This window comes from Canis aureus, chromosome 13 (genome assembly GCF_053574225.1).
Source record: "Canis aureus isolate CA01 chromosome 13, VMU_Caureus_v.1.0, whole genome shotgun sequence".
In the NCBI taxonomy this organism is placed as follows: Eukaryota; Metazoa; Chordata; class Mammalia; order Carnivora; family Canidae; genus Canis; species Canis aureus.
This window is the reverse complement of record NC_135623.1, coordinates 54105503-54131772: the sequence shown is the minus strand read 5'-3', so window position 1 is coordinate 54131772 and position 26270 is coordinate 54105503. Positions and strand designations below refer to the sequence as shown.

Below are 26270 nucleotides of genomic sequence, written 5' to 3'. Positions count from 1 at the left end.
GGTACACTCGGTTAAGCAATGGACTTTTGGTTTCTGCTCAGATCATGATCCCAGTGTCATGAGATTAAGCCTCACATCTGGTTCTATGGTCAGCGCAGAGCCTGCTTGGGATTCTCTTTCCCTCTCCCTCTACCTCTCCCCCAACCTAAATCAATCAATCAATCAATCATCAATCAGTCAATCTTTTAAAAAATTTAGTATGCTGCTTTAAAAATGAGTGATTTAAATAGTGCTATGGTTTTCACTGAGTTATATAGTTATATATATTCATATGTGGATCAAAAATTGGCTGTCGCCCAATAAGACATGTTAGTATTATGAGTCTTAGTGTCCTATAATGATGTGATAGCATCCAGCATTGGTAGAAAGATAAATTAACATAATATAAGTAAAGCACTCAGCACGGTGCCTGACAAAGAATAAATGTACATTAAATGGAAACTATTATTTTGGTTCTCATTATTATTGTTTTTTAAATGCTGAGGTTATGCATATCTTGAGAGAGTATCACACAGGTGCAGTGCCCTTCTCATCACACCATATTAGCAGGAACATGCTGCAATATGCCTTATTAACCTGGTGATATAAACCTTGATCAACTGGCCAAGGTAGTGTTTGTCAGGTTTCTCCACTCACTGTTAGTGACTTTCCCCTCACCCATTTTCTGCAGTCTATTGTCTGAAATCCCATAACTAAATCCAGGTCACACTCAAGGAGGTCTGGGAGGGAAATGAAACATTTTCTCTGGGAAATGGGGATAGCTACATAACTTAGGAAGAATTGTTATGTAATGAAGTTTTTTTCCTCCCCCATCTATATATTCAATCATTTATTTACATATACTCATGATATTTGTTTTATACTTTGAGTTATAATCTAATACTACATTCCTTTGTTTTTGTTGTTCAAGTTGTTCCAGTTTTAGACATTGGGTGCACTTTCAAGTTCATTTCCAGTCCTTTTGAAATACCCCTATCCTTTTGTTATCTGAGCTCTTTCTTACTTTCTGGCATTACAAGATTCTTCAGACTCATCTTGTATTGCCCCTGCCCTGACCTTAGAACTAGACATTTCTCCAAAGACACAGTTCCTTTATTTTGGGGGAGGAGTGTGGAGAGAGAAGAGTGAGGGGCAGAGGGAGAGGGAAAGAGAAAGTCTTAAGTGGGCTCCATCTCAGGACCCTGAGATCATGACCTGAGCTAAAATCAAGAGTCTGCTGCTTAACTGACCAAGCCACCCAGGCACCCCACCCCTTGGTTCTTTTTATTGAAGAAGAGTCTTTAGAAACCCAAATCTGGGCACTGAATGTGTTCATTGTTGCTAAGGTTTCCAGCCTCCATCAGTAGGCAGATCTAGGAAATATAGATGTGAGTACTAAGCCAAGTTTGTAAACATAATTATTTCTGTATGTATCCATCTGCATCTACCCATTTGCATTTTGTCATTAGCCTCCAGTTCCCAGTCAAAACATTGTTTTCTCAAGTTACTTAGGGCAGCTCCTTTTCCCTCTCCCCCTTCAGTGGGTTGATATCATTTTCTGTGAAACTCCTATTTTCTGATTGCACAGTAAGTAGAGTTTCATACTCAAGTCTTTCACATAAAAAAGATTTTCCTATTAGTAATCAGACTGCTTTCCTTAGTATTCTATGAGCTACGTCTCTAACTTTCATGTTTTTCTGCTGTGCTTATTGCTTATATTAACCATCAAATTGTGTCCTCGATTCTTATTTACTCTGTGCCAGGCCCCCACTTTAGAGGGCTACTGTCCCATCTTTCACCTTGTGAGAGACCTCCTCTGTGTGATCTCTGCTCTTTGCTGGCCTCCTTAGGTCTAACTCTTGCCTGTTGGACCTTGGGAATCATTCATTGGCATCTGGCCTTAGTCTCTGCCATAGAAGTGCATATGCTTGGTCACTTCCCTGTCCTGACCTTGCCTCCTTTGGCCAGCCAGTCTTCTCCGAAGTCCCCTGCCCACGTGGGAACCTCAGCAATCTCAGTAGCCCTCCTACACCATGGTGGGCTGCTATTTGTTCTGTAAGGCTGTCCAACCAACACCCAGACCCTCCCCACAGCCACTGTTGCACCACCATATTGGCCACTTGGTTTCTTCAAAAGGATAGCAGCCCCTTCAACAAAACTCCTTTACTCCTAAATCTTTCCACAAATTATGTGCTTTGTGTCATTGAGATTTCCCTTTTTCCATTTCCTCAGGGCAAGGTACAAGGGGATAGGGTGCCTGGCCCTTTTTCAGAAAAGCATCAGTAGCTTCTCTTTTGTTTCCCCCAGTTTGCTAGTCCAATTCCTATTCTCTGGACATTGGAAAAGGTTCCATGTGCTAATATCTTCAGATTCTGGTGTCGTGGATATCCCAAATGCTGTACATTTTGAGCAAAGTTGTATTCTTCCAAGTAGAAGCCTTTATTTTGAAAGTATTGTTTTTACTCTGTGTTTTAAAACCTCCTCCTTGATGGGGCACCTGAGTGGCTCACTGGTTGAGCTTCTGCCTTTGGCTCAGGTCATGATTCCAGGGTCCTGGGATCTAGTCCCGCATCGGGCTCCCTCTAGGGACCCTGCTTCTCCTTCTGCCTATGTCTCTGCCTCTCTGTGTCTCGTGAATAAATTTTAAAAACCCTTTAAAAATAAAAAATAAAAATAAAAATAAAAACTCCTCCTTGAAATGTCACTGTCCTTTTGGTTCTAGGATTATTCTGCTGTTGGGCAGTGCATATGTGGAGAGTTGCAAAGTTCCTCACTTCATTTGAAATAGATGTTTGGTAAATAGCTATACGTTTTCCACCTATAGATTACAAAGAGGGACTTGACTGTTCAAATATTTAAGAATGCAATATTTATTAGCTATTTACAACTGTTTCCTTGTTTCAGAATAGGTAAGTATCAGAAACAATAAGTGTCAGTAAACGTGATTTACTTTCAGTCACCCTCCAGGAAGCCATTACTGTTGCCTGAATGGCAGAGGCGGGAGCTAGGAGCAGTGAATAGTGGGAAGCAAACCTTTGATATTTCAAAATCATATCCAACTACGTGCATGCACACATATGTATATGTGGTTACTATATGTGAAGTAACATGTACAAATGTATTCACACACAGAATTTTCTATCTGCTTTTATGCAACCTTTAGGTTCTTTGAAGGCAGTCCACCTACTGTGGTTATTTCTGGGACATCTCACGTGTGCTCATACACATGCCACCATAGGCGGCAACAGCATTCCCCATCCTGCCATCACTCTGAAGTGCAGGAAGCCTGGTGAAGGTGTCTACCTGCTGTCCTTCCATCAGCACCTGTTCAGGCCCTGCTGTACTGGTTCTAACCTGCTGAAGGAGAAAGTTTCTCTCCTGGACTGGGTACCACTGTCCCCTCCCTCTTAGCACCAAGGTCCTGTGCACCCTAGGATGTGGTGCAAGAAAACCTTTTTTCAGCTCTGCCATTTTCTCCCTGGGGTCTTGCTCTCACAAATCTATAGGCCAGAGTCTCCCTGGGTGGGAGGATAGGGAACAGGGGAGTGGAGAGTCAAAGCAAAATCATCTTAGCAAGAAGCAAGGCAGAGTGTGTGAAAACCCCCATCCCAGGCAGCTTCTACTGTCTTATTTGATAAAGAAGAAAATAGCTAACTCTTCTTCAATTAAGAGTTTTTCCCCAAGAGGATTTCTTGGTCTTTCTTTGCAAAAAGATGTATGGAGGATTTGTTCTGACAGTCTTGTGGACACACTCCTGTTTGAATCCTACGGTGCACAAAATGTAGTTTCACACTTGGACCTGTGTTGTATACTGACATCAAATATAACTAGTCAAGTAAGTCCTGAATTATTTGTCATCTAGGACTCTATTTTTGCTATATGTTATTGACTATGATAGTCATCTGGTGGGCAGGGCCATGATACCAACTTGCTTTCATTTTTTTTTCTAACTAGATCTCTACGAGTAACATAATAATTGCAGGGGGTTTTGTTTATTGTTTTTGGTTTGTTTGCAGTTAGGAAATGGAGACTCAGAAAGGTCTCACCTGGTGCCCTCTATGTCACATCCAAGCACTTAGCATGACCCTGTGGAAATAGGGCTCCACGGATACTCAATGACCTAAATGTATATTTTACTTTTAACACAATTCATTTTCTTTCCAAGTTGCTCTATGAAGATTCATTTTGAAGCATTCATGAGAAGTAGCCAATAGTGTAGAATAATACATAACCTTGAAGAGGTCGGAGAGATTGTATGAGAAATAATGAAATAGACTTGTGAGCATGAGAGTCTAGAGGTGGTTGAAGAGAAAAGAGAGGACAAAGCATACTTTGAATCTGTGATAAAATTTTAGTATTCTTGTCTGAAAATCCAGTCCACAAAATGCATGTTTTTAGCATACTATCTTTTTAATATGAATATTTTTCCAATTTGAAATCGTTTCTTTAAATTGTTGAAGTGTAAACAAAGATATCTGACTTCTGATTATTTATTCATTATCTACATTAAAAAATGACTTCATAAAAAATAAATAAATAAAAAAAATGACTTCATACCATATATTTCAATATAGAAACTTGAAAATCTCTAACATTGTTATTTTTACATATATAATATCTACTGTTGAGAATATGGGTGAACAGAGCTAAAGCTAAATTATCATTTCACTCGCTATTAATATTCTATTATTATAGGCATTTTAATATGCACATAATTTTTTTAAAGCCTGGGATCACATTGTAGATACTACTTTATAATCAGCTTTTCCATTTAAAACAACATTGTGACATATAGGTGTTTAAAAACTTTGTTTTTTGTGAGATATTTTAAAAGCCTTGTTTGAAGTTGTTTTCTTCTATAGAGGTTTTTCTCTTATTCTTGGAGCCCAACAAACTCTAGATTTGTCAAGATATTTTTGGACACACAGGTGACATGAGTTGGAACATCAAACCAGGGCCAGGTTTGGGGTTCTTTATCTGCTCAGCCTCAGAGATAAGAAAGGCTGTTTGCAGTTTTTCCTTGAAGCGTTCTTTTCCTTTTCCTTCACTTCACCTCCCCGCCTCTCCCCTACCCTTCCTTTCCCTTCTCTTCCATTCCCTACCCTTCCCTGTTTTTCCCTCCCCTTCCCCATTCCTCCTCTGCCCTGCTCTCCCCTTCTTTTCCCTCCCCTTCCCTCTACTCTCTCTCTTAACCTCACCCTGCCTAGTCTGATACTGTATCCCTCTGGGGTCCAAGCTGAACTTGGTTGTGGTCTCCCACTGAACTTTCTATTTTGGGTGGACCCTGTGCTTTATCCCCTGTCCCCACTCCCCTCATAAGGCTGAAGGAATCTCAGGTATCCAGGGTTCTACAGAAAACCTCAGACCAAAAGAAAACAAACCAAAACAAAACAAAACTGATTTTGGCTCTCAAATATCTACTACAGTTACTGATTCTACTTTGTTTTTTGGCGTCCTTCTCTGCCAGCTTAGCAATGCAGCTGAAATATATATAATAATTGATTCAGGATTTGACTCTTTTTAATCAAAAGGATTGTTCTCTGCCACATGAAAAAATGAAGGTCAAGAATATTTACTTTGAAATATTAAAAATATATCACATATACTTACATTTTTATTCTCTTTAAAATTAAATGATTCTTTATTTAATTGAAATATTTGTGAAGTAATGGGTTGTACAATTTAGGATTCTGCTCCCAATCCAACTTCTGATCACCAATATTCTTCTGATTATCAGTGTTGAGTTTTTTTCTTTCTCCCACACCAACAAGTAATTAATGGACACCAGCTGGGTGTCCCATAAGGTAATTCAATTCTGACATTATCTATCTGGAGATAGCATCAAATCCCAGAGGTTAAGGGCTCAGTCCCAAGAGACTGCCCCCTACTTCAGATGCAAATTGCAAGAAGTATGTTCCCAGGTTACCCACTTTTGTTCAACTTGGCTAGAAATCAGTTTCCCACAACCCTTTCCTTAGGTTTGATTAATTTAGTAGAGCAGCTCACAGGCCCTGGGGAATCACTTGTGCTTATCAGTTTATTTTTTTTATTATTTTTTTAATGAATTTTTTTTTAGAATTTTTTAAAATTTTTTATTTATTTATGATAGTCACAGAGAGAGAGAGAGAGAGAGAGGCAGAGACACAGGCAGAGGGAGAAGCAGGCTCCATGCACCGGGAGCCTGATGTGGGACTCGATCCTGGGTCTCCAGGATCACGCCCTGGGCCAAAGGCAGGCGCCAAACCGCTGCACCACCCAGGGATCACTGCTTACCAGTTTATTAAAGGATAGATAAGGGACACAGTTGAACAGCCAGATGAAGAGATACATAGGATGAGATCTGAGAGGATTGTGAATGTAGGAGCCTCTGTCCCTACAGAGTTGGGGTACAGTCACTCTCTGGTGTGGACATGTTCATCAACCTAGGAGCCCTCAAGGTGCCCTACTATTGGGATTTTTATGGAGGCTTCTCAAGTAAGCATGATCTATCATTAACTTCATTTTCAGACCCTCTTTCTTCCTTCTTCCAGAAGGGGTTACTGAAAGTTCCAAGTTTCTAATCACAGCTTATTCTTTCCAGTGACAACTCCTCATTCAGGAGCTCATCTAGAGTCACCTCATTAGAACAAAAGATGCTTCTAGTGATCTTATCACTTGAGAATTTACAAGACTTTTAGGAGTTTTGTGTCAGGGATGGGGCCAAAGACCGAATATTAGACCAAGAAATGCTCCTAGTGCTCTTACCGCTTACAAAATTACAAGGGTTTTAGGAGCTCTGTGTCAAGAACCAGGGACAGAGACCCATATATGTTTTTTCTATCATCTCACACAATTATTAGTGAAATAACTTTATAAAGCTTATCTATTATAATATCATGATATAAATAATAATAAGGGGCAGCCCGGGTGGCTCAGCGGTTCAGCGCTGCCTTCAGCCCGGGGCGTGATCCTGGAGACCCGAGATCGAGTCCCACATCAGATTCCCTGCATGGAGCCTGTTTCTCCCTCTGCTTGTGTCTCTGCCTCTCTCTCTCTCTCTTTGTGTGTGTATCTCATGAATAAATAAATAAAATATTTAAAAATAAATAAATAATAATACAGCAAGTATATTTTAAATATTTATGAAGTGTCAGGCATATCTTTTTTAAACTAATAGACTTTAAAAAATAAACTAATAGACTTTATTTTTTTGAGGAATTTTAGGTTTTCAAAAATAGTGATGGACTGTAAAGCAAGTTCCCATATCCTCCCTCACCTGCAACCCTCCTTTTCCCATTCCCTATTATTAACAGCCTGCATTAGTATGGTATATTTGTTATAACTGATGAGTCAATATTAATACATTATTATTACACATATATCTTTTTTTTGATCCTTTTAACAACCAAACAAGATAGATATTATCCCCATTTCAAAAATAAGGAAACTAAGATTAAGTATTAAATCTGGACTCACTGACAAATGTATAAGAAGAAGAGCTTAGACTATTATATTCACTTTTTTTTTTTCTATTTTACCTACTTTGAGAAATCCTGTTTAAAATACCTTCTGTCTGAAGAAATGTGTGTTTGGTATTGTATATAATTTTTAAAAAATCACAGTAGGAAATCATTTTATCCTAAGATTTGATCTTTAGAATTAACGTGCTTATCTTGTGTAACTACTAGATAAGAACACCAGTTTGTGGTTGCCAATGATCACAGTTGCAATGATAATTACTAATTATTTTATAAATACTCTGAATGCAGTATAATTTAGTTTTGTTGTTATAAGCCTTGCTATTTGTCTAATGGCAATATAGTTAAACATAAAAACAGCAACAATGCCCTGATTTTTCTTTTACAACACATCAGGTCATTAAATTCCTTTTAGGTATGTGGATTGTTCTTCTTATAACTTAAACTATTTTTTAGTTATGTTTTTGTTTCATAATAATGGTGGGTCAGGCAAAAATGGACTTCCCTATCTGTAAATTAGCACTGTGTATAATTGGTGGACACAGTAAATCTATGGCTTTTATTTCTCACTTGGAAAGTCATTTTATACCTAAAGATGGATCTAGTATAAGCAATCTGTACAAACAGTGGTTTATATCGATTTGAATATCAGTATCAGAACTGAGTATATTGTATTGCCAAAAAAAAATCAATACTGTTGCTCTTATGGTCAAATACATGTTTCATCTAATTTATTTCAAATATGCTGTATATTGGGCAGCCCAGGTGGCTCAGCAGTTTAGCGCCGCCTTCAACCCAGGGTGTGATCCTGGAGACCCAGGATCAAGTCCCACATCAGGTTCCCTGCATGGAGCCTGCTTCTCCCTCTGCCTGCATCTGTTCCTATCTCTCTCTCTCTCTTAAATAAATAAAATCTTAAAAAAAAAACCCAATATGCTGTATATTGATGGAATCCAGGTTCTGCTATCCTTTCTCTCAGCTGTTTGTCTCAGAGTAACTCTTGCTGAGAATCCTGGCATGATATATAGGGTACTGTAATACACCTGAAAGAAATGTGTCCAAGTCATACCTTTTCAATGTTCTAGCACAACTATTATTTATTTCCTGTGATTTTTATGATTTCAAAAACATGGCACATTGTTATGTTAATTAAAAATTTATTAATACAATTATATATTTGTTTTATAGTGAATGGACATCCAATACTCAAAAGAGCTAACATCCAGGTTGTTGGAAAGTTAGTATGCAGATCTATAAGAGAAAGGAAAATGAGACAACATTTATCGTGAGAAGGAGAATAATGTTTCAATACAATTTTAATATCTTAAGAATTGAACCTATCTACCCAAAGAGATACATTAACATCAGCCATGGATTAATTATCACCAGGAAAAAATGACAAGCATCTTTGGACATCAAAAGAAGGATTCCAACAACTCAATTTATAATTCCTAAATATCTTTGGATGAGCCATTCATTGGATCTTCTTCATTAAAAGCTACCGTTTTATCATACTGAAGTTGAAACCACATAGTGTCAAGTATTCCTTTCATTGGACTTTAATTTCTTTTGTTCCATTACCAATCAATGCCACGAAGAAACTTTAAGACTTTGATTTCTAAAAATGCACTTACAGTTTTTGGAAATGACTCCTCAAAATGTTTTTTCAACTATATGACTTTATTAGTGTATTCATAGTATTATTTTTCCCTATTCTCATTCCCTACTCAAGTGAAAAACCGGAAGTCTGTCTATAGTGTTCCTAAGTTACCTGCCTTAGTTAAGAAAAGATTTGAAGCAAAGCAACTAACACTAGTTTCCTAAGAATCTTGAATTTAATTTTATCTACCTATCCATCACTTATCCATCAATCCCTCCATCCCCCACCCCCTCCTTCTATGAGTGGGTTTGAAGAAACAATTGAAGGATAGCTGAAGGAACAGAACCTATAACTAACATGGAGACTAGACATGAACAGAGGCAGGAGCTACATGTGCTTCATTTTTTCAGTTCTAGCTGCTGATCTATTACTTCTGTAATCGACTCTGGTTTAAGAACAAAATCTCTCTCAGGCTACTTTATGCAATTTACTGTAGAATCCATATGGAAGTTATTAGAATAAAATCTTTAGAAAAACCAGTTACAAGAATCATGTTAAGTCAGGGCTCCACCAAAACCAGAACCAAGCTCGATTAAAAAACATGCTGATCCTCTAACGAGAAAATGTTTGCAGTAAAACATTTGACAGGGGGGAAAAAAAGCAGTTATGAGCTCAAATGTAGACATTAGTGTATTTGTGAAATTAAATTATCCGTATTTACTCTGTTGGTAATTGAGAGGGTTTCATTTTAAAGAAAAACATTTTTTCTTTATTTCAATACTGAAAAAAAGCTGAAAAGTGCAGAATAAAGAAAAAAAAAGGAAAAAAATCACACATGAGTTGATTCCAGCATGGTAACAGATCATCAGCCTGCTCCTTTTTATAGCATTATTAGGATAATAATTTGGCTAGCCTTCTGCTACCACTATTCAAAAAAAATTGGGGAACAAAGGCATGGAATTACAATGAAGGCACCTAGGATACAGGATTTCCTAATGAGTGTTACATAATGAGTGTCACTATTTCAAATGGCAAATATATTTATAAGAGAAAGCAATTAATACAAAAATATCAAAGTTACCTTATAAAAATAAAATATAGAAATTAAGTTATGATTATGACAATTGGGGTCAGGATATAGAAGTTTAGTTTTCCTTTAATAAAATGTGATGATCGTTTTTCTCTCATATTTCCTACATATGACTCTCATTCTTGATTTTTAGCAAAAGGAGGTAGGGCTACTGAATGTCTTTTAGAGGTACGATCCTACATTAAAGTTCGGTGACAATATGTCACTCTAGAGCTGCAGAAGACAGTGTAAGGTCAGGGAAAAGAAGCCTTCACTTTTCAATAGTCAGTTTCCATATAAAAATTGGCACTTGGTGCTCATCAGAGAACAAGAAATATTGGATATGCTCTAAATGTCCATTGTGTTTTTGAGCCAACTACCTGATGGAAGTCATCACTTATATGTAAATGAACTGTCAATGGCTTGCCACTGTTGGCAGTCACTGGACTGTGAAGGGTATGTCTTAATAAGAACCGAAGCTCTTCACAGACTTTGATTTACTGGAAATAAAATAGAAAAGTCCTCTGAGACTACAAAGGACACTTGTTTCAGATAAAACGTCTAGACAGTAGCAATATATTTAGGGCTTTTATTATAGCAAAACTGCAAATGAGGATGGAGTGGTGAGAAAGTCCCCGTGACCCAGCTGAGTTCTAAAACACGGTTTCTGACTAGAGTAATACAATCTTTAAAATAGCTAAGCCAAATTAAATCAAAGTGCATTAAGAAAAAAAAATCCAGAAACAATGAAAAGTCAAGATTCAGGTTTGTTATGTCTTTTAAGTTGTCTATGTCTTATGTTTTACACGTTCTTAGGAGTCTATATTTTTCTCAATAAGTTCAGCTACTAGAATAATAATGCAGCTCTGATCCTACAGCATGGACTACCTCAGGAAAGTCAGGTTTCAGGGGATTCTTCTTGGTCTATCCATTCCTTTCCCCAGCTTCCACTCCAAAACACATACCTGCAATACTGAATTTTCCATAACTATTCCTATTTTTATTAATGCTGTTAATAACAAGCATTTATTAAGTTTGCAAAATGCTTTGGTATTTGCAGTATACTTTTGCCTAAGTATGAAATGTGGAAACTTGATCAGTGTGAAAAAATGCTTAAAGAGGGCAATGTAGTTGATATAAACTTAAGCCCTTCGTGAAGTGGATCATCTCCATTCAGAGAACCATAAAATGGGGTGGAAGGGGAGAGGTGTTTACAGGACAAAGAATAAAGAACAAGGAAGAGAAAAATAAGGCATATTGTCTGGGGCCACATAGTCAACCTTGTTGGGGGTGAGAAAGGACAAGGAATTAAGTATAAAGCCCAGAGTTGGCTTTGCATTTGGGGACTGGCTGACAGCATACACTGCGTTTCTCTGCTCTAGTGGAGCGTTTACAGGGACACGAAAGTTATCTAAGTTTCAGTTTGCTGACATGGCACCCCAGGCAGGAGTGGCTCCATCTTGGGCCTAGAAATTTATTTCAACAGTAGGTAGACCAAATTTTTATATTAACTACTTTCTCCCAAAGCACACTGTGTTCAAAGAAGTGTATCAGTCAGGGTAGGTTATCAGCTTTGAAAAACAATCCTAAAAATCCCATTGGCTTAAAGTAATAATATCTTTTTTGCTTCCTTCACTGGCCAGCCTGTCAGCAGGGACTCTGCCCCATGAAGTCTTCCAGAGATTCAGGCTTTTTCCATCTTAATAGCTTTGCCACTCTTTAGGGCCTCTACTGCAGTCTTACACCCAGCCAGTAGACAAGAAAGAAAATGGAGAAAGCATACCCTCTTCTTAACTTCTTCAGTTTGAACTTTGAACACCTCACTTCTCACATTCTTTTGGAGATAACTTGTTACCTGGCCCCATTGAAATTCAAGGGGGCTAGGAAATCCAGTCTATTCTATATCCAAAAAGAAGGATTTTTTTTAAAGTAATTTTTTTTAAAGATTTTATTTATTTATTCATGAGAGACACACAGAGAGAAAAAGAGAGAGAGAGAGAGAGAGAGAGAGGCAGAGACTCAGGCAGAGGGAGATGCAGGCTCCATGCAGGGAGCCCGACGTGGGACGTGGGACTCGATCCCAGGTCTCCAGGATCATGCCCTGGGCTGCAGGCGGTGACAAACCGCTGCGCCACCAGGGCTGCCCAAGAAAAGGGATTAAATTGCATTCCTCATTATTTTAGGGAACAAGAAAAATTTCAAATGGCTTAATGTGAATTGTCATCATTCTCGTCTAACATTCTATTATAAAGATATGCAAATAATCTAGTTTTTTGTTGTTGTTGTTTCCCAATATTGATCTTGCAATTTATCAAGAATCCTGCAAGCATCTAGCATCAATTTAAAAGGAAAACTTTTTTTTTCATTCCTCAGGTATGTGTTTTTCTTTCCTGAAGTTGAAGAATTTGGAGTTTTAATTTGTTTGGGTTTTGTTACTCAAATAAAAATCATGTCAAGTAAATAGTTTTCAGTAATTTATTGATAGGAACCTTTCTTTTTATATAAAAGATCACTCACTTCCAGTCTGGAGAAACAAGCTACCAGAAACTAATACTTGCAGAGCAATGGAGGGAGACACAGAATTGTACCATTTCCAAACTTTCCTATAGAAATAATCAAGAAAAGAAAACCAATAAAATGGTGTGGGACTGACTTATCATTTCAGAAGTAATTTATTTTATTCCAATGGTAAGAATATTGAAGAAATAAAAATTTGCATTCTGGGGTGTCTGGGTATCTCAGTCAGTTAGGCATCCAACTCTTGATTTTGCTTGGGGTCTGATCTTGGGTTGAGAGATCAGCCCACTTTGGCCTCTGCACGGGGCCTGGAGCCTCCTTGGGATTCTCTATCTCCCTTTCCCTCTTCTGCTGCCCTTCACACTCCTCCTCACCTGATCACATTCTCTGTCTCTGTCTCTCTCTCTAAAATAGGGGAAATAATGAAAATTCTAATTCTAAAAGATTTCTAAACAGCTGAGGGAAAGGGAGAGAGAAAATGTAAAGAACCAAAATCCTGAATAGATTTGCTGAAAATCGAAAGTCCTAGCTGAAGCCTCCTCCCTTCAAAATTGTTATCTCTTTCTGGAATAAATACTTAAACATTCTAGTTTTGGAGTTCTTAAATATATTTCACATTAGACTCTCCAATTTGTATTTCCTCCAATTTTTTCGAGCAGTCTCTGCACATTTGATTAGTATTCTACATTGTGAAATATACGTTTCCAACATAACAGTAATAGTAGTAATCATCATCATCATCATCATCATGCAAAAGCTACATTTTAAGCCTTCCCATACAAAATTTTGCTTTGAAAATGAGTTGGGTAGGGGCAAAGAGCAAGTAGCAAGCACTTACTTATCCTGCTAGAATAACTCACAGCAGTGACCTGGCCTGGTGGGACTGAGGCCAGTGACTGTAGGGTAGCTTCCTGGTTCAGACTTCCTGATTTTGGCAAGCCTGTTCCTGGGGTGATACAAAGAGTGACTCACGAAACTGCTGAAATCTGTTTCTTCTGCAATAGCAACAATTTTTTGAGTTGTCTATCTCTCTTAATAAATCTCGTTCTGATTAATATAGCTCCTATTGTCCTGTCATCTGAAATTGAGAACCCTGACCCATATATTTTCTTTCCTTCCTTCCTTCCTTCCTTCCCTCCCTCCCTCCCTCCCTCCCTCCCTCCCTCCCTCCCTCCCTTCCTTCCTTCCTTCCTTCCTTCCTTCCTTCCTTCCTTCCTTCCTTCCTTCTTTCCCTCTTAATAATGCTAGTCAAATATAAAGGTATTTAAAACTTAAGATGAGTTTTTCAAAATGAACATTTTGGATGTACTACATAGGCATAAATGCCAGACATGCAATCTCCTAGCATGTCACATTGTCCCAAGCAATCCCAGTTCCACTTTTCCCCTGCATATAACTGCAGCTTCATCTTAGTTGAAAACATATTTGATATCTTAAATAGTATTTCTATAAGTAATTCTCTATAGAAGAAAAGCCAAGGATATCAGAAAGGTAACTTTATTTTTGATAGCAGGATGATAATTTGATGAAACTCCAGAAGCTTGACAGTTGCTTATGATCCACGAAAATGGAAAGTGATGGAATAGGAGGAGATTTATCAATTTAATCTTTCTGCGTTTTGACATGTATATTAAAGACTAAACTATTTGTAAATGTAGTACTGTTTCGATGATGATGTAATAGTTGGTCTGGAAGTAGAATATAGTTAGATGACTAATGGAACAGAAATTTTGGGACTCTGTAATAAGTAAAATATGGTTTTAAGAAAGACTGATGTTGCCTTATACAACTATAGGTCCTATAGATTTTCATCATAAACCAAGATATCAGGCTAATCTGTAAAAGAATCTGAAAATACGTCTTTGAAACATCATTGGTACTTCAGAATCTTAAATAGCTGATATTCTTGATAAAAATATGAGTTTATTTATAACACTCCCTTATACTGAAAGGAAAACATCACCAAATCAAAAAATCCTGTGAAGATAAAATCTAACTATTTTATGGAATTGAGTAGCTGGATGGGGCACCTGGGTGGCTCAGTGGTTGGGCATCTACCTTCGGCTTAGGGCCTGATCACAGGGTCCTGGGATTGAGTCCTGCATCAGGCTCCCTGTGGGAAGCCTGTCTCTCCCTCTCTCTATATCTCTGCCTCTATTTCTGTGTCTCTCATGAATAAATAAATTAAATCTTAAAAAAATAATAATAATTGAGTAGCTGGAGTGGGCATTACTTAAATGGTCTAGAGCTCTCATTTTTAAAAATAAAAGTTTAAGTGAGGTCACAGGGCAATTTAATGTCTGAGCCAGTCTTCTTTATCCTATTCCTTCTTACCACCCCAGAAGACAAAATGAAGATAATTTTCTAGAAAGAATGCAGCCTCAAACCAGGCAACATCTCAAATGACAGATGCTGCCTTCTGACTTCTCTGGTCTTCCCTCCTCTCCCACATAAAAAATCTCACTGCTGTCCTTGCTTGCTTCCTTCTTTTCTTCACGCTTTAGAATAGGTTAGCTAATTTGATCAATTAAATTGGTTCAAGGTGTTAATGGATCCTAATGGCTTCATGCATTACCTTGTTTGCATTTTAACTAGGCCTGTCAACTGCCTGTGAGTGTCTAATGCTGGGAGCTTCAGATGTGCAAAACAGTGGAGGGGCGTCCTGATTACATTTATGTCAAGGTTTACTACTAACTTCATTGAACACAAAAAACCCCTATTAGAAGTTTTATTTTGTGTGTCTGTTAGGACTGGTATTAAGTGAGCCACCCTCCTATTACACATCGTGACTAGATGATTCTATCACTACAGCATATTATTTCAGGTTTTAATAGAGGGAAAGTCCTCGTTTAATCTTGACTCCAAGACTAGCCGACACAAAGTCTAGGAGTCAAAGGTGAAAGAATTGCATTTCTTAAAAAACTCATATTTCTTATGTAAGATTGTTTGCCAGTTACCTTCTCTTCAAAACACCTTTGGGATTTGTCCCTTTTCACATTCTCATTCATTCTGCTAGGTCAGGACGTCATCACTTCTAATCTAGATTTCTTGATATGTCTCTGAATTTTCTGCAATAAATGGTGTCCTGTTCTCCAATCCGTCTAGCAATGCATGGCCCTCCTACTCGGGTCTGTCTTATATATACACCCCTGCTCCTGACTCTTCAGACTCTCAGCTGAAGTTCAAGCCTTACCCTTGTGTTCTGTGCTACTTGTAATACCTTACTGCCTTGTCTCCGAGACCACCCAAAGAAAGTCTCCTCCATTAGTTCATGGCACCTCTCCCATTGTCTCCTTGTCTGCTCAAAATTTAGCCAGTCATCTAGAGCTCCCTTTTCAACCTTTCCTAGAAAATCATCATCCTTAGGGCGTTTATTCCTTTCTACCAGTATGAATTTGCACCATGTATTTTTGTTCTTGCTAATGTTATTTTGCACTAATTTATACTGGTCTCAATGAATTGTCTCATGTGCCTAACTTTTAACTCACCAGAAAAAAAAAAAAAAAGACTCTTGAGAGCAAAGATTATACCACATCCCCAAATCTAGCACAAGTTTTTGAGAAAGGTTCATTGAATTAAGAGAATTTACACCAGGCTGCCCAATCAACCTGAACAGGCTAGCAAGGGTTTTACTGAGATGTGAAAGGCTTCAGACTTTGATCCTACACCAAACGCTGGCAAATACATAGACAGGAGCCAACTACAAAAAGGCTGATGAAAAAAATGTGTTATCTAAATTGAGACAATTGTGATAGTAACAGGGGCACCAAAAATAACTAAAATTATTTATTTTCCCACAAACTAATTTTGTTAGACCAAAAGATAATTCTATTAAAGACTATTTTCTAAAGACTATTTTCAAAATTAAAATTCTTTCTTAAAAATAACATACGTCTGCATGCCTTAATGCAACATACCAAAACACCTTTTAATTGATTATTTGAACCTTAAAGAGAAGATATGCCCCATGATTGTTCTTAGTATTGATACCAGAGCCCTCAGGTGCAAGAGTATCTGGCACCAGAGATTCCAAAAACATGAGGTTCAACCATTTGCCACTGACAAAATCTAAAGGCAGAAAGATGAGTGGTGGTGAAACAAAAAAGGGATTTATTCAACTTATTTCCATGAGGCCAATGCCAAGAAGACAGCAAACTAGTGTCCTAAGAGCTAGGTGCTGTGAATATGGCTAAGTTTATATAGGAAAAATGAGGAACAAAGATGGATGCGTATATGCAGCCGGGCAGCAAAGGTTAGGTTGATCATTGTCTCGGGGTCAATCACACAGGGTCTTGATGGCTTCAGGGCAGCTCTTATTGCTTGAGGGGGCAGTTTCAGTTCCCATGGCTGGATGTTTTGTCCTCTGGGTCCCTCCTAGAGTTAACAGGTAAGCTGGAGGGGAAAACAAAGCAATTAAGAAGAATAAATTGAAGGCAAAATGGTGTCAGTCAGGGCAATGACTGGATCCTCATTCAGAATTAATTCACATTTTAAAATCACATACTTTAAGGAATTAGCGGTAGCTCTTTAATACAATGCCACTGGTATTTCTCTCAAATGTGGTCTCATTCTTTTTATTATTTTTTCCATAAAACTGCCTGGAATAGACTTCTAAGTTGCATTTTACAGTTAAGAAATTTAAAATGGACACCTTCCATTGAAACTTCTCTGTGGATTATATTATTTTTAATTGAGAGAACACTAAAAATGCCAAGGTATCTGGTAAGCTCAGAGCAAATTCTGCTAAATGGAGAACATTCTCAAGCATAAAATTTTTTGTATTAGCATATATAAATATTTCAACCCCAATATTTTCGCAGATATTCAGTTAGCCTCCAGTTAGAGTCCATTCTTTAACATCTGTACATGAAGAAAGTGTATCAAATATGTTAATATGATTTTTGAATGTTTTATCAACTTTAGATGGTGTAAAATCATAGGCATTTTTGTCAGTTTCATTGCATTCAACAACATAACTTCTTCAATTATATGTTAGAATTCCAATAACGTGATGTTCCTACCAGTTGAGATACTCCAAAGCAAAACTATAGAATTTCAGCATTAAATCTTATATATCATTTAAGCTACTCTTGCTTTTATATGAATAAATGTCAGTGTCTTCTTGTTTACTATTGTTTTCTGATATAGTGCAATTCAATAAAATCTTTCAAAGACAGCATCTTTTGATAACTCCCTTTGTTGAATGTCTTTAGTAAAGATTTCATATTGATTTTGAAGAAAATGAAGAAAATCTAGATGACTCACAGAGTTGATTTACAAAGTAGTTCTTTAAAACAAAACATTTCTGAAATCAGGTTGATGATGGGCAGCAGTGAGAGAAAATACATACTGTTATGCTGAAGTATGGCTTTTTTCAATCTTGTTTTTGTCCGCAAACTTTGTAGTATAGTTAACCCTAACTCAGGTCACTGTGTGTGTGTGTGTGTGTGTGTGTGAAATTCCACAACTGCAGCTTCTATTTCAGAATGGGGCAACTTATTGGTATGTAGTCTGAATTGTGTGTGTACTACAACCTATTCTTAGAATATTTCTGCCCCAAATATTTCTTAATTTTGTAAGGGCATTGTTTTTACCATAATCCCATTCTTCATAAAATTTATATTGATGTTATCACTGCAAATATAAAAACTGTATTTTCAATATTGGACTTTTTAACTTAATTTACTAAAGCACTTAAAAAAATACTAGATGCCTCACCTTTGAGAGAATGGAATTCCAGAAAAAACCCATTTCACTGTAATTCCATGAAACATGAAAAAAATCATACTAGCATTACAACTGCCTTAAATGATATTCCCCTTTATAGGATATGATTATATTAATATAATACACTTTGTGTATTGTCTTTTTCTGCTGATAGAGTTAGCACATTAATAGATATCACTTAACTTGGAGATAATATGAAAGAAACATTGGATTTGAAAATAAGCAAAAATCCATTTAGTAATGAATTCAAACAAATGTCCTACTTCATGGTGTTATACTTAAAGGCATCTTCTGAGTCTGTACATTTTAAGTTAATCATCTTTGGGTATAATCTTAAAATAACTCCTAGAAAATTTTTTGAGAAATAAATTCAGTCCTTAATTTGTAGATGAATGTTAAAGATTTCTTGAGTTGATGGCTATGAAAATATGTTTGTTGCAAAATTAAAATGTTACTATAAAGATATGGGTTAACAATTCCGAAATGATTTTACAGGTATACTCAGGCATGAACAAAGAGGTAAATGCATTGCATATCATGGGAGTGAAGCTTCTCACTTGCCTAGAAGTTACAAATAAGCAAAGTGTAATGTTTTAGAATGACAAATTCTAAATTCTAGAACAAACTCTAATAATATTGAATTTTAACCCTAAGGCTAAAAAAACCCTCTGTGAGTCCATAATAATATATGTGATTGAATAAAAAATGGGAGAGAAAATATGCTACCAAAATAAGTGTAAGTTATAAAGCTACACTCCACTTTTTATTGGTGACTGGTCTCCATTTCCTGTACATACTTCACTTCACACCTAACCTGTAGCTTGCTGTATTTCTTACTTGACTCCACCAACTCAAGGTCTGGAAATTCAGTACATCTTGGAAACTCTGACAGGGGTTCGAGCACAACTGTCTGGTATACCATGTAGCTGGCAGAGGCGGTGGCATCAGATATATGCCCCACCAGATTGTGGGAAACCTTCCACAGCGGAAACACATACCAAATCATCACGTTGTATACTTTAAATACATTACAATTCCATTTGTCAATCATACCTCAATAAAGCAGGAAAATAATATTAAAAGCCAGGATATTGTTAAAACTAATGAACTGAGTTTAATTTACATTTCTGTAAGACTAATGGTAGGAGCTTCCACTCTGATGAGCATCCCTAGTAAATAAAAATATACTCAACCTCCCCACCCCCAAACCTTTCCCTACTGTAACTGGATACCCAAAGAAGTTGCTGTCTCTAACAGCCATTGTTGGCACACACTTTGCTTTATTGGGGAATACTCTGCATGTTGTCCTTGAATGAAGATGTAAATTGTATTACTTATGAAAAAACGTTTGGAAAAGAGAGATGGGGCACTGAAGACTGACTTCCGGAACTAACCCCATATTGAATGAGACTATTTGCTGCACATACACATCACATACTGGCAGATGATAGCTATGACAGAAACCAGAAGTGCACAGGGGAGGTTTACCAATCTCATTCTGGCTTATTTTTAATATAATTATTGAAATTAATTCTTTGGTAAAAAAATGAAAAATCTGGGGAAAATGCTAACTGATTTGGAAGCTAGGACAATAGGTATAAGTCAGCACTGTTTCGAGTAAACTAGAATGTGTGGTCACCTTAATTATAGAATGGAGATTGAATCAATTCCAAGGATGAATTGTTTGTCCTTTTGAAAATCCTCATGCTCTTAGCCAGGAGCATGCACTTTTCAATTTGCCATAGTCCTCCTTACTGTGTCTATTTGTTCTCCAAGTTAATTTCATCAATTATTTGGGTAAAATTGACATCTTTATAATATCCTCATTCATGATCATGGTACAGTTCATCACTAGTTCAGGTGAGATGAAGCAATGATGCTTAAAATAGCCATCAGCTGGTGACTGCGTGGTGACAGCTGGATGGTGGCAAATATGTCACAGAACCACATCACATGAGGTCACTGAGCCTGTGATGGAACAAGACCAAAACAAGGCAATTATGTAATGACACAGATGAAAATAAGGACACCGCGCAAACCACAAAGATAACCTAACACCCCCTCCCAGGTCGGTGTGAATGTTACTTATTTGACAGTTACAAAATTACTTGTTTTTCACACCTTTTAGATAAAGTTGAGATCGCCAGTAAACCACAATCCCTAAGCCATTACCTCTGCTTTTTGACATCATCCAGTCCAGAGAAAACCTTCACTTCCTTAGGCTTCCTCCCAAATCACCAATTCAAGCCCAAATCCTGTGTAAGCCATCATATGCATCCCCTCCTCACTTCCCCATAGCATGCAGTTTTCCTTGCTTGAGCCAAGTAATCAGGAGAATTGACGGTCAATTTGAAATCAGGTTGTTCTAAAGGTCTCTTTATTTGTGTCTTTGATGCGGGACTTCCATTACCTTAAATAATAGTCTGAGGAACACCTGGGTGGCTCAGTCAGTTAAGCGCTGACTCCTGATTTTGGCTCAGGTCATGATTTCAGAATCATGGGGTCAAGCCCTGTCTTTGGGGATCTCCTTGCAGCAGGGAGTCTGCTTGAGGATTCTCTGTCTCCCTCTGTCCCTTCTCCTTCTGCTCTCTTTCTCACAAATAAATACATAAATCATAAAAAATTAATAGTTTGAATTTGGGGATTGTTATAAGCTGAATTGTGTGCCTGCAAATATTTGGTGAAATCTTAACCCCCTTAATCTTAACTTCTTATTTTCAAAGTACCCAAGATGTGATCTCACTTGGAAATAGAGTCATAATAGATGTAATTAATTAACAAAAAAGTCATACAGAAAGAGTGGGACAGTAATCCAGTATGATTGTTCTTATAAGAAGACAACCATGTGAAGACACAGTTAGGGGAAGCACCACGTGAACATGGAGGCAGAGATTAGAGGTACGCAGCACAAACCACGGAGCAGCCTGATTACCAGGAGCTGGACAAAGAATCCTCCCCTTGAGAGTTTAAAGGCAGTGTGGCCTTGCCAACACCTTGATTTCAGACTACTAGGCTCTGGATCCTTGGGAATTTCTGTTATTTTAAGCCACTTAGTTTATGCTACTCTGTTAAGGTGGCTGCAGGAAATAAATACAAGCTTACATATTTTTGTTAGGTGTTTTCTTAGGTACATTATAATTTTGTGGCTATTATAATCAGTATCATTTTGTTATAATTTTAATTGGTTATTGGTTCTTTATTTTACATATTTAATATATTAAAACATGCCCATTCCTTTTGATTTTATATATTGACCTTCTGTCTAACCACCTTGCTGAACTTTATTGTGAGCTCTAAATTGTTTGTTTAGAAATCACATATCCTCTTTATTGATAAATATGCTGTATACAAATAAACAATTTTTGCAATAATTGTTTTATTTATTCTTTACTCATTTATTTTTCTGTGAGCCATTCCTTGACTGTGAACTTTGGCACAATGATGAATAATAATAAATGATGAGTGATAATGGGCAATGCTACTGTATTCATGAAGAATGAGCATATTAAGTTTTACTATATATATGTACATATTTTTCCTTAGTTTTTCATTTGTCATGTTAATGTCAATGTGTGAATTACATTGCAGTATTTTCTTTTTCCTTTTTTTTTTAGAGAGAGAGCATGCATGTACACAAGACGTGGAGAGGGGCAAAGGGGAGGAGAGAGAGAGAGTGTGTGTGTGTGAGTGAGAGAGAGAGAAAGAGAGAGAGAGAGAGCATTGCAAGCAGGCTCCATGCCCAGTACAGAGCCTGACATGGGGCTCGATGTCATGACCCTGAGATCATGACCTGAGCCCAAATCAAAAGCGGGGCACTCAACTAACCAAGTCACCCAGGCACTCCTGCAGTATTTTCTGATGTTGAATCATTCTTGAGTTCCTATGAGAAATCCTCCTTGGCTACAAGGTATTTTTTAACACTGCTGGATTTGATTCACAAAAATTATATTTAGGACTTTTTCATCTATATTACCACATGCGATTATTTATAATTTTGGTTTTTCTTAAGTTCTCCATCAGGTCTTATTTTCAAAGTTACATTAGCTTCCTGACGCCAATTTGTTAATCTCTCCCTAATTCTATTATGTAAAACTTTTTATATAAGATAGGATTTGAAATTAATAAAATGATTCTGTAAGGTTACCTCAGCTTACTAAAGGCTTTTTTGAGCGAGGTATTGTAGACCTCAGTTTCATTTTTTTAAAATAGGCATTGAGGTTTGTCTTTTTTTTTTTTTTTTTTGTAAGTTACTTTTGGTAATTGACATTGACAAATTTTCAATGTCCTTGAAAAAAATTGTCCTCAGAATTTGCTACTATTTGTAAAGTACCTATTGCATTTATAGCTATGTTCTTCTTTTCCTTTCTATATTAATATTTACTTGTACCAGGTCTTAATAGTACCTACCATAGAGAGTTCCTATGAGGATTAAACAAATTAATGTAAAGTGTTCACATCAACCTTGCTAGAGGTTGTTTATTAGTCTTTTTACCAACATCCTATTACTTTTGTGATTATGTATATTTTTTCTATTTCATTATTTTCTGCTCCTGTCTCTTTTATTTCCTTATTTCTACCTTCTTTAGGGATAATCTGTTTGTTTCTTTTTTATAGCTTTTGTAGCTAATTTGTTTTTAATACCTCTCATTTTTGGAATAATTACATTTGTCTAAAATTTCTATCTAACCAATGTTTAGCTGTGTCTATTAGATTTGATATGTAATATTTCTGTTATTCATTGCAAATATTTTGTAATTTTAATTTTTAATCTTTAATTTAATGATATTTAGATTATTGTAGTATTCAAAGGTATGATATAATTTTTAAAAATCTCCCACTTCACATTTTAGACTGTTGAGTTTGGAATTATTTCTAATATTTTGTGTTTTCCATTTATCATACTTTTTAAAAATTATTTATTTATTTGAGATAGAGAGAGAGAGAGAGTGAGAGAGAGGCAGGCAGAGAGGCAGAGATACTGGCAGAGGGAGAAGCAGGCTCCATGTAGGGAGCCCGACGTGGGACTCTATCCTGGGTCTCCAGGATCACGCCCTGGGCTGCAGGCAGCGCTAAACCGCTGTGCCACTGGGGCTGCCCTTATCATACTTTTCCTTTCCTGATTTTTCTCCTGTCTGCCTTCTGTTAGATTGATCAATTTGTTTTATTACTAGTTTATTAATATATTAGCATATATACTCCAATACATTTTTATATGTCTAGAGTTTTCATTACTTCTATTCTCCTGAATGAGAAATTTAACTCTTCATTGTGCAGAATTTAGTTTTAGAATTCTAGATTTGTAGATATTTTGACCAAAAAACCAGTAATTTTCATGGTATATATTTTGTCAACATCTGTAATATTTTTCTTTCTGGATTAACATTTATTCTGGTTAAATTGTACCCATTAGTAGTTTCTCCAATAGAATCCTATGGGTGATAAATTCTCTATGTGCTGAATATCTGAAAATGTCTTCAACTTCTCTCTCCTTTGAGTGGTACTTCAGCTGGGTCTAGAATGTGAAATTGGTATTTATTTTCCTTCAGTACTTGGAAGATTTTATTCTATAATCTTCTACCTTTTATTTATTTTTATGAGATCATTGCTGTAGATCTGTCATTCCTTTGTAGATAATATTTTTATTTTTCTCAAAGGCTCATCAGATTCTTTATTTGTTCTCAGTATTCAATACTTTCATTGAGATATGGTCTTAGAGTAATTATTTTCATTTATCTGGCTTGGCTTTATGTGTACATTTTTCATATTTCTTCAAAGGTGGAAAAAATCTTGGCCACATTGAACAGACATTGCCTCTCTGTCATCCCCTCTATTCTCTCCTTTGGGAAACTTATGAGACCTCAATTTATTAGTGTCTCATGTACCCTTTGTGTCTCTTACTTTCTCTGTTGTGCTTTTACTTTTCTTATCTCCCAAAGCTGTATTCTGAAAGAATTCCTCAGGTCTATATTCCAATTTAGTAATTATAACTGCCCCTCCATTCTAGGGTATTATTTTATCCATGGAATTAAAAAAAATTAATAGGGATGCCTGGGTGGCTCAGTGCTTGAGCATCTGCCTTCAGCCTAGGGAGTGATCCCGGAGTCCTGGGATCTAGTCCCATATCAGGCTCCCTGCATGGAGCCTGCTTCTCTTTCTGCCTGTGTCTCTGTCTGTCTCTCTCTGTGTCTTGTGAATAAATAAGTAAAATATTTTAAAAAATTAATAAACATATTTCAATTGCAAATTTATGCAACAGGTTCTTTTATATATCTGTTTATTCTCCCCCCGCAACTTATTACTGATTCACACCAGCCTAATTTTGTTTCATAAAGTATTTTTAAAAATATGTTTGCTATATTTTCCTATTGTCTCACTAACAAGTAATTTTTAAAAAATGTTTCTGCTAGTTAATCCATCTCCTTATTACTGAGTTTGTTGATTGTTACATAGTATCAGCTCTCTATACATTCCTGTGTGTTGTGTTATGCAGACTCTTCTTAGTAGGAGTTGTTTCTGTTTATTGTTCCTTTTTCTTTTTCTCCCTCTTTCTTAGTCATTGGTTATTTTCTGATTGCCTACCGTGACCTCCATTTCATCAGGTACAGAATTTGGACTAACAGTGACAGCAAAATATAAATGATCTTGGAGCAGTCACAGATCCAATTGTTTACCTGATTCTTAGTTAGCTCCAGTCTGGGTTGTTGGATTGGTGTGTGTGCCTTCCCCCAACACATGACTCTTGAAGCTCTTCAGTCTCCTAGTACAGGCTTGTCCACCCTACTCTAGCTCCTGCTACCCCTCCAAAGTCAAATTTTAGTGACCTCTTCATCCTTCAGGGCTTAGAGCCCAGCAGGCTTATAACCTCAGCCCTTGATTTCTCTGAGTAGCTATTCAACAGCTGGTACAGGAAGATGTTAATCTGTTTTTCACATATTCTATCATTCCTGTGTGCTTTGATTAGATGGGGTAGTTTATAGTATGGACTTACAGTGCTATCTGGTCTAGACTCCAACACACAAATAAATGCTTAAAATTTATTTCTAGAATTTTCTCTTTAAAATATTTGTATGTAAGAAGAGTTAGTTTGAAAAATAACAACATAAATCTTTTATCTTGCTCTATATCAGAGAGCTGTGAGAAAAGAACAACCACCAAATAAAAACTAAACAAAGCAAAAACAAAATCCAAAAAACAAAACCTGACACATCAGAATTTAAGCTATTAGAATTTTTTGATAAAGTTTCTGTGTTGGAGCATTCCAGGGATTCCTCCTCCCAAAGAGAGTCAGAAACTCTGAGCAAAAAGGAATATTGGAAAAGTAAAATAATAATAATGTCGAATGCCTACTATGCATTGGGTCCTTGCAGAAAGGTGGTCTTAGTTCTCAAAATTATCTTATTAATATATTATTATCTTCATGACATGGTGAAGAAATTAATTGAGGCTTAGACCATACAATTAGTCCAGACTGAGACAGTGGAAACATTTAGGAATATTCGAATCTCAGCCTAATCTGTGCCTAAATTTCTGTCAAATTATCTTCCCACATGGAAAATGGGATTCCCCACACATTAAAACATAAGAGTGAAAAAATTTTTTTTAAATCCCTTAGGCTAAAGTATCTTTTCTCCTTCACTGTAGTTAATCCTCTCACATTCTCCAGTAATAACCTTTTCTATCCCAAACCTTTTCTTCCAATTTCTCATATTATTGAGAACACATGCATTAACCTGAAGGAAAGAAAATTGGTTCCCTGGCAAATTTGAAGTTTCAAGAAAACCAAACAAAAAGAAAATCCAAAGGGAGTGGTGAGACCAAAAGTTTCAATTTCCTTTGATCACACTTCTGACTCTTTTTAGGCCCTTTAGCATATGGACTTAGGTTTATTTGGGGGATTGTTGAAATCCCTAAAAGATGGGTG

General features: G+C 36.7%; 1 protein-coding gene across 9 annotated transcripts in view; it reads left to right on the top strand.

Moving 5' to 3' along the window:
- IQCM (IQ motif containing M) overlaps window positions 1-26270 on the top strand; it is a 434749-nt gene that overhangs the window by 397751 nt on the left and 10728 nt on the right. For 8 of the 9 annotated variants that reach the window (XM_077846314.1, XM_077846307.1, XM_077846308.1 and 5 more), the window contains one exon: window positions 8625-8965. The exons of the other annotated variant lie outside the window; for it this stretch is intronic. In XM_077846314.1, the coding sequence (XP_077702440.1) occupies window positions 8625-8725 (101 nt within the window). In that variant the 3' untranslated portion in view covers window positions 8726-8965. Of the gene's footprint in view, window positions 1-8624; window positions 8966-26270 lie in introns of those variants that run through there. 9 annotated transcript variants of the gene reach the window in all.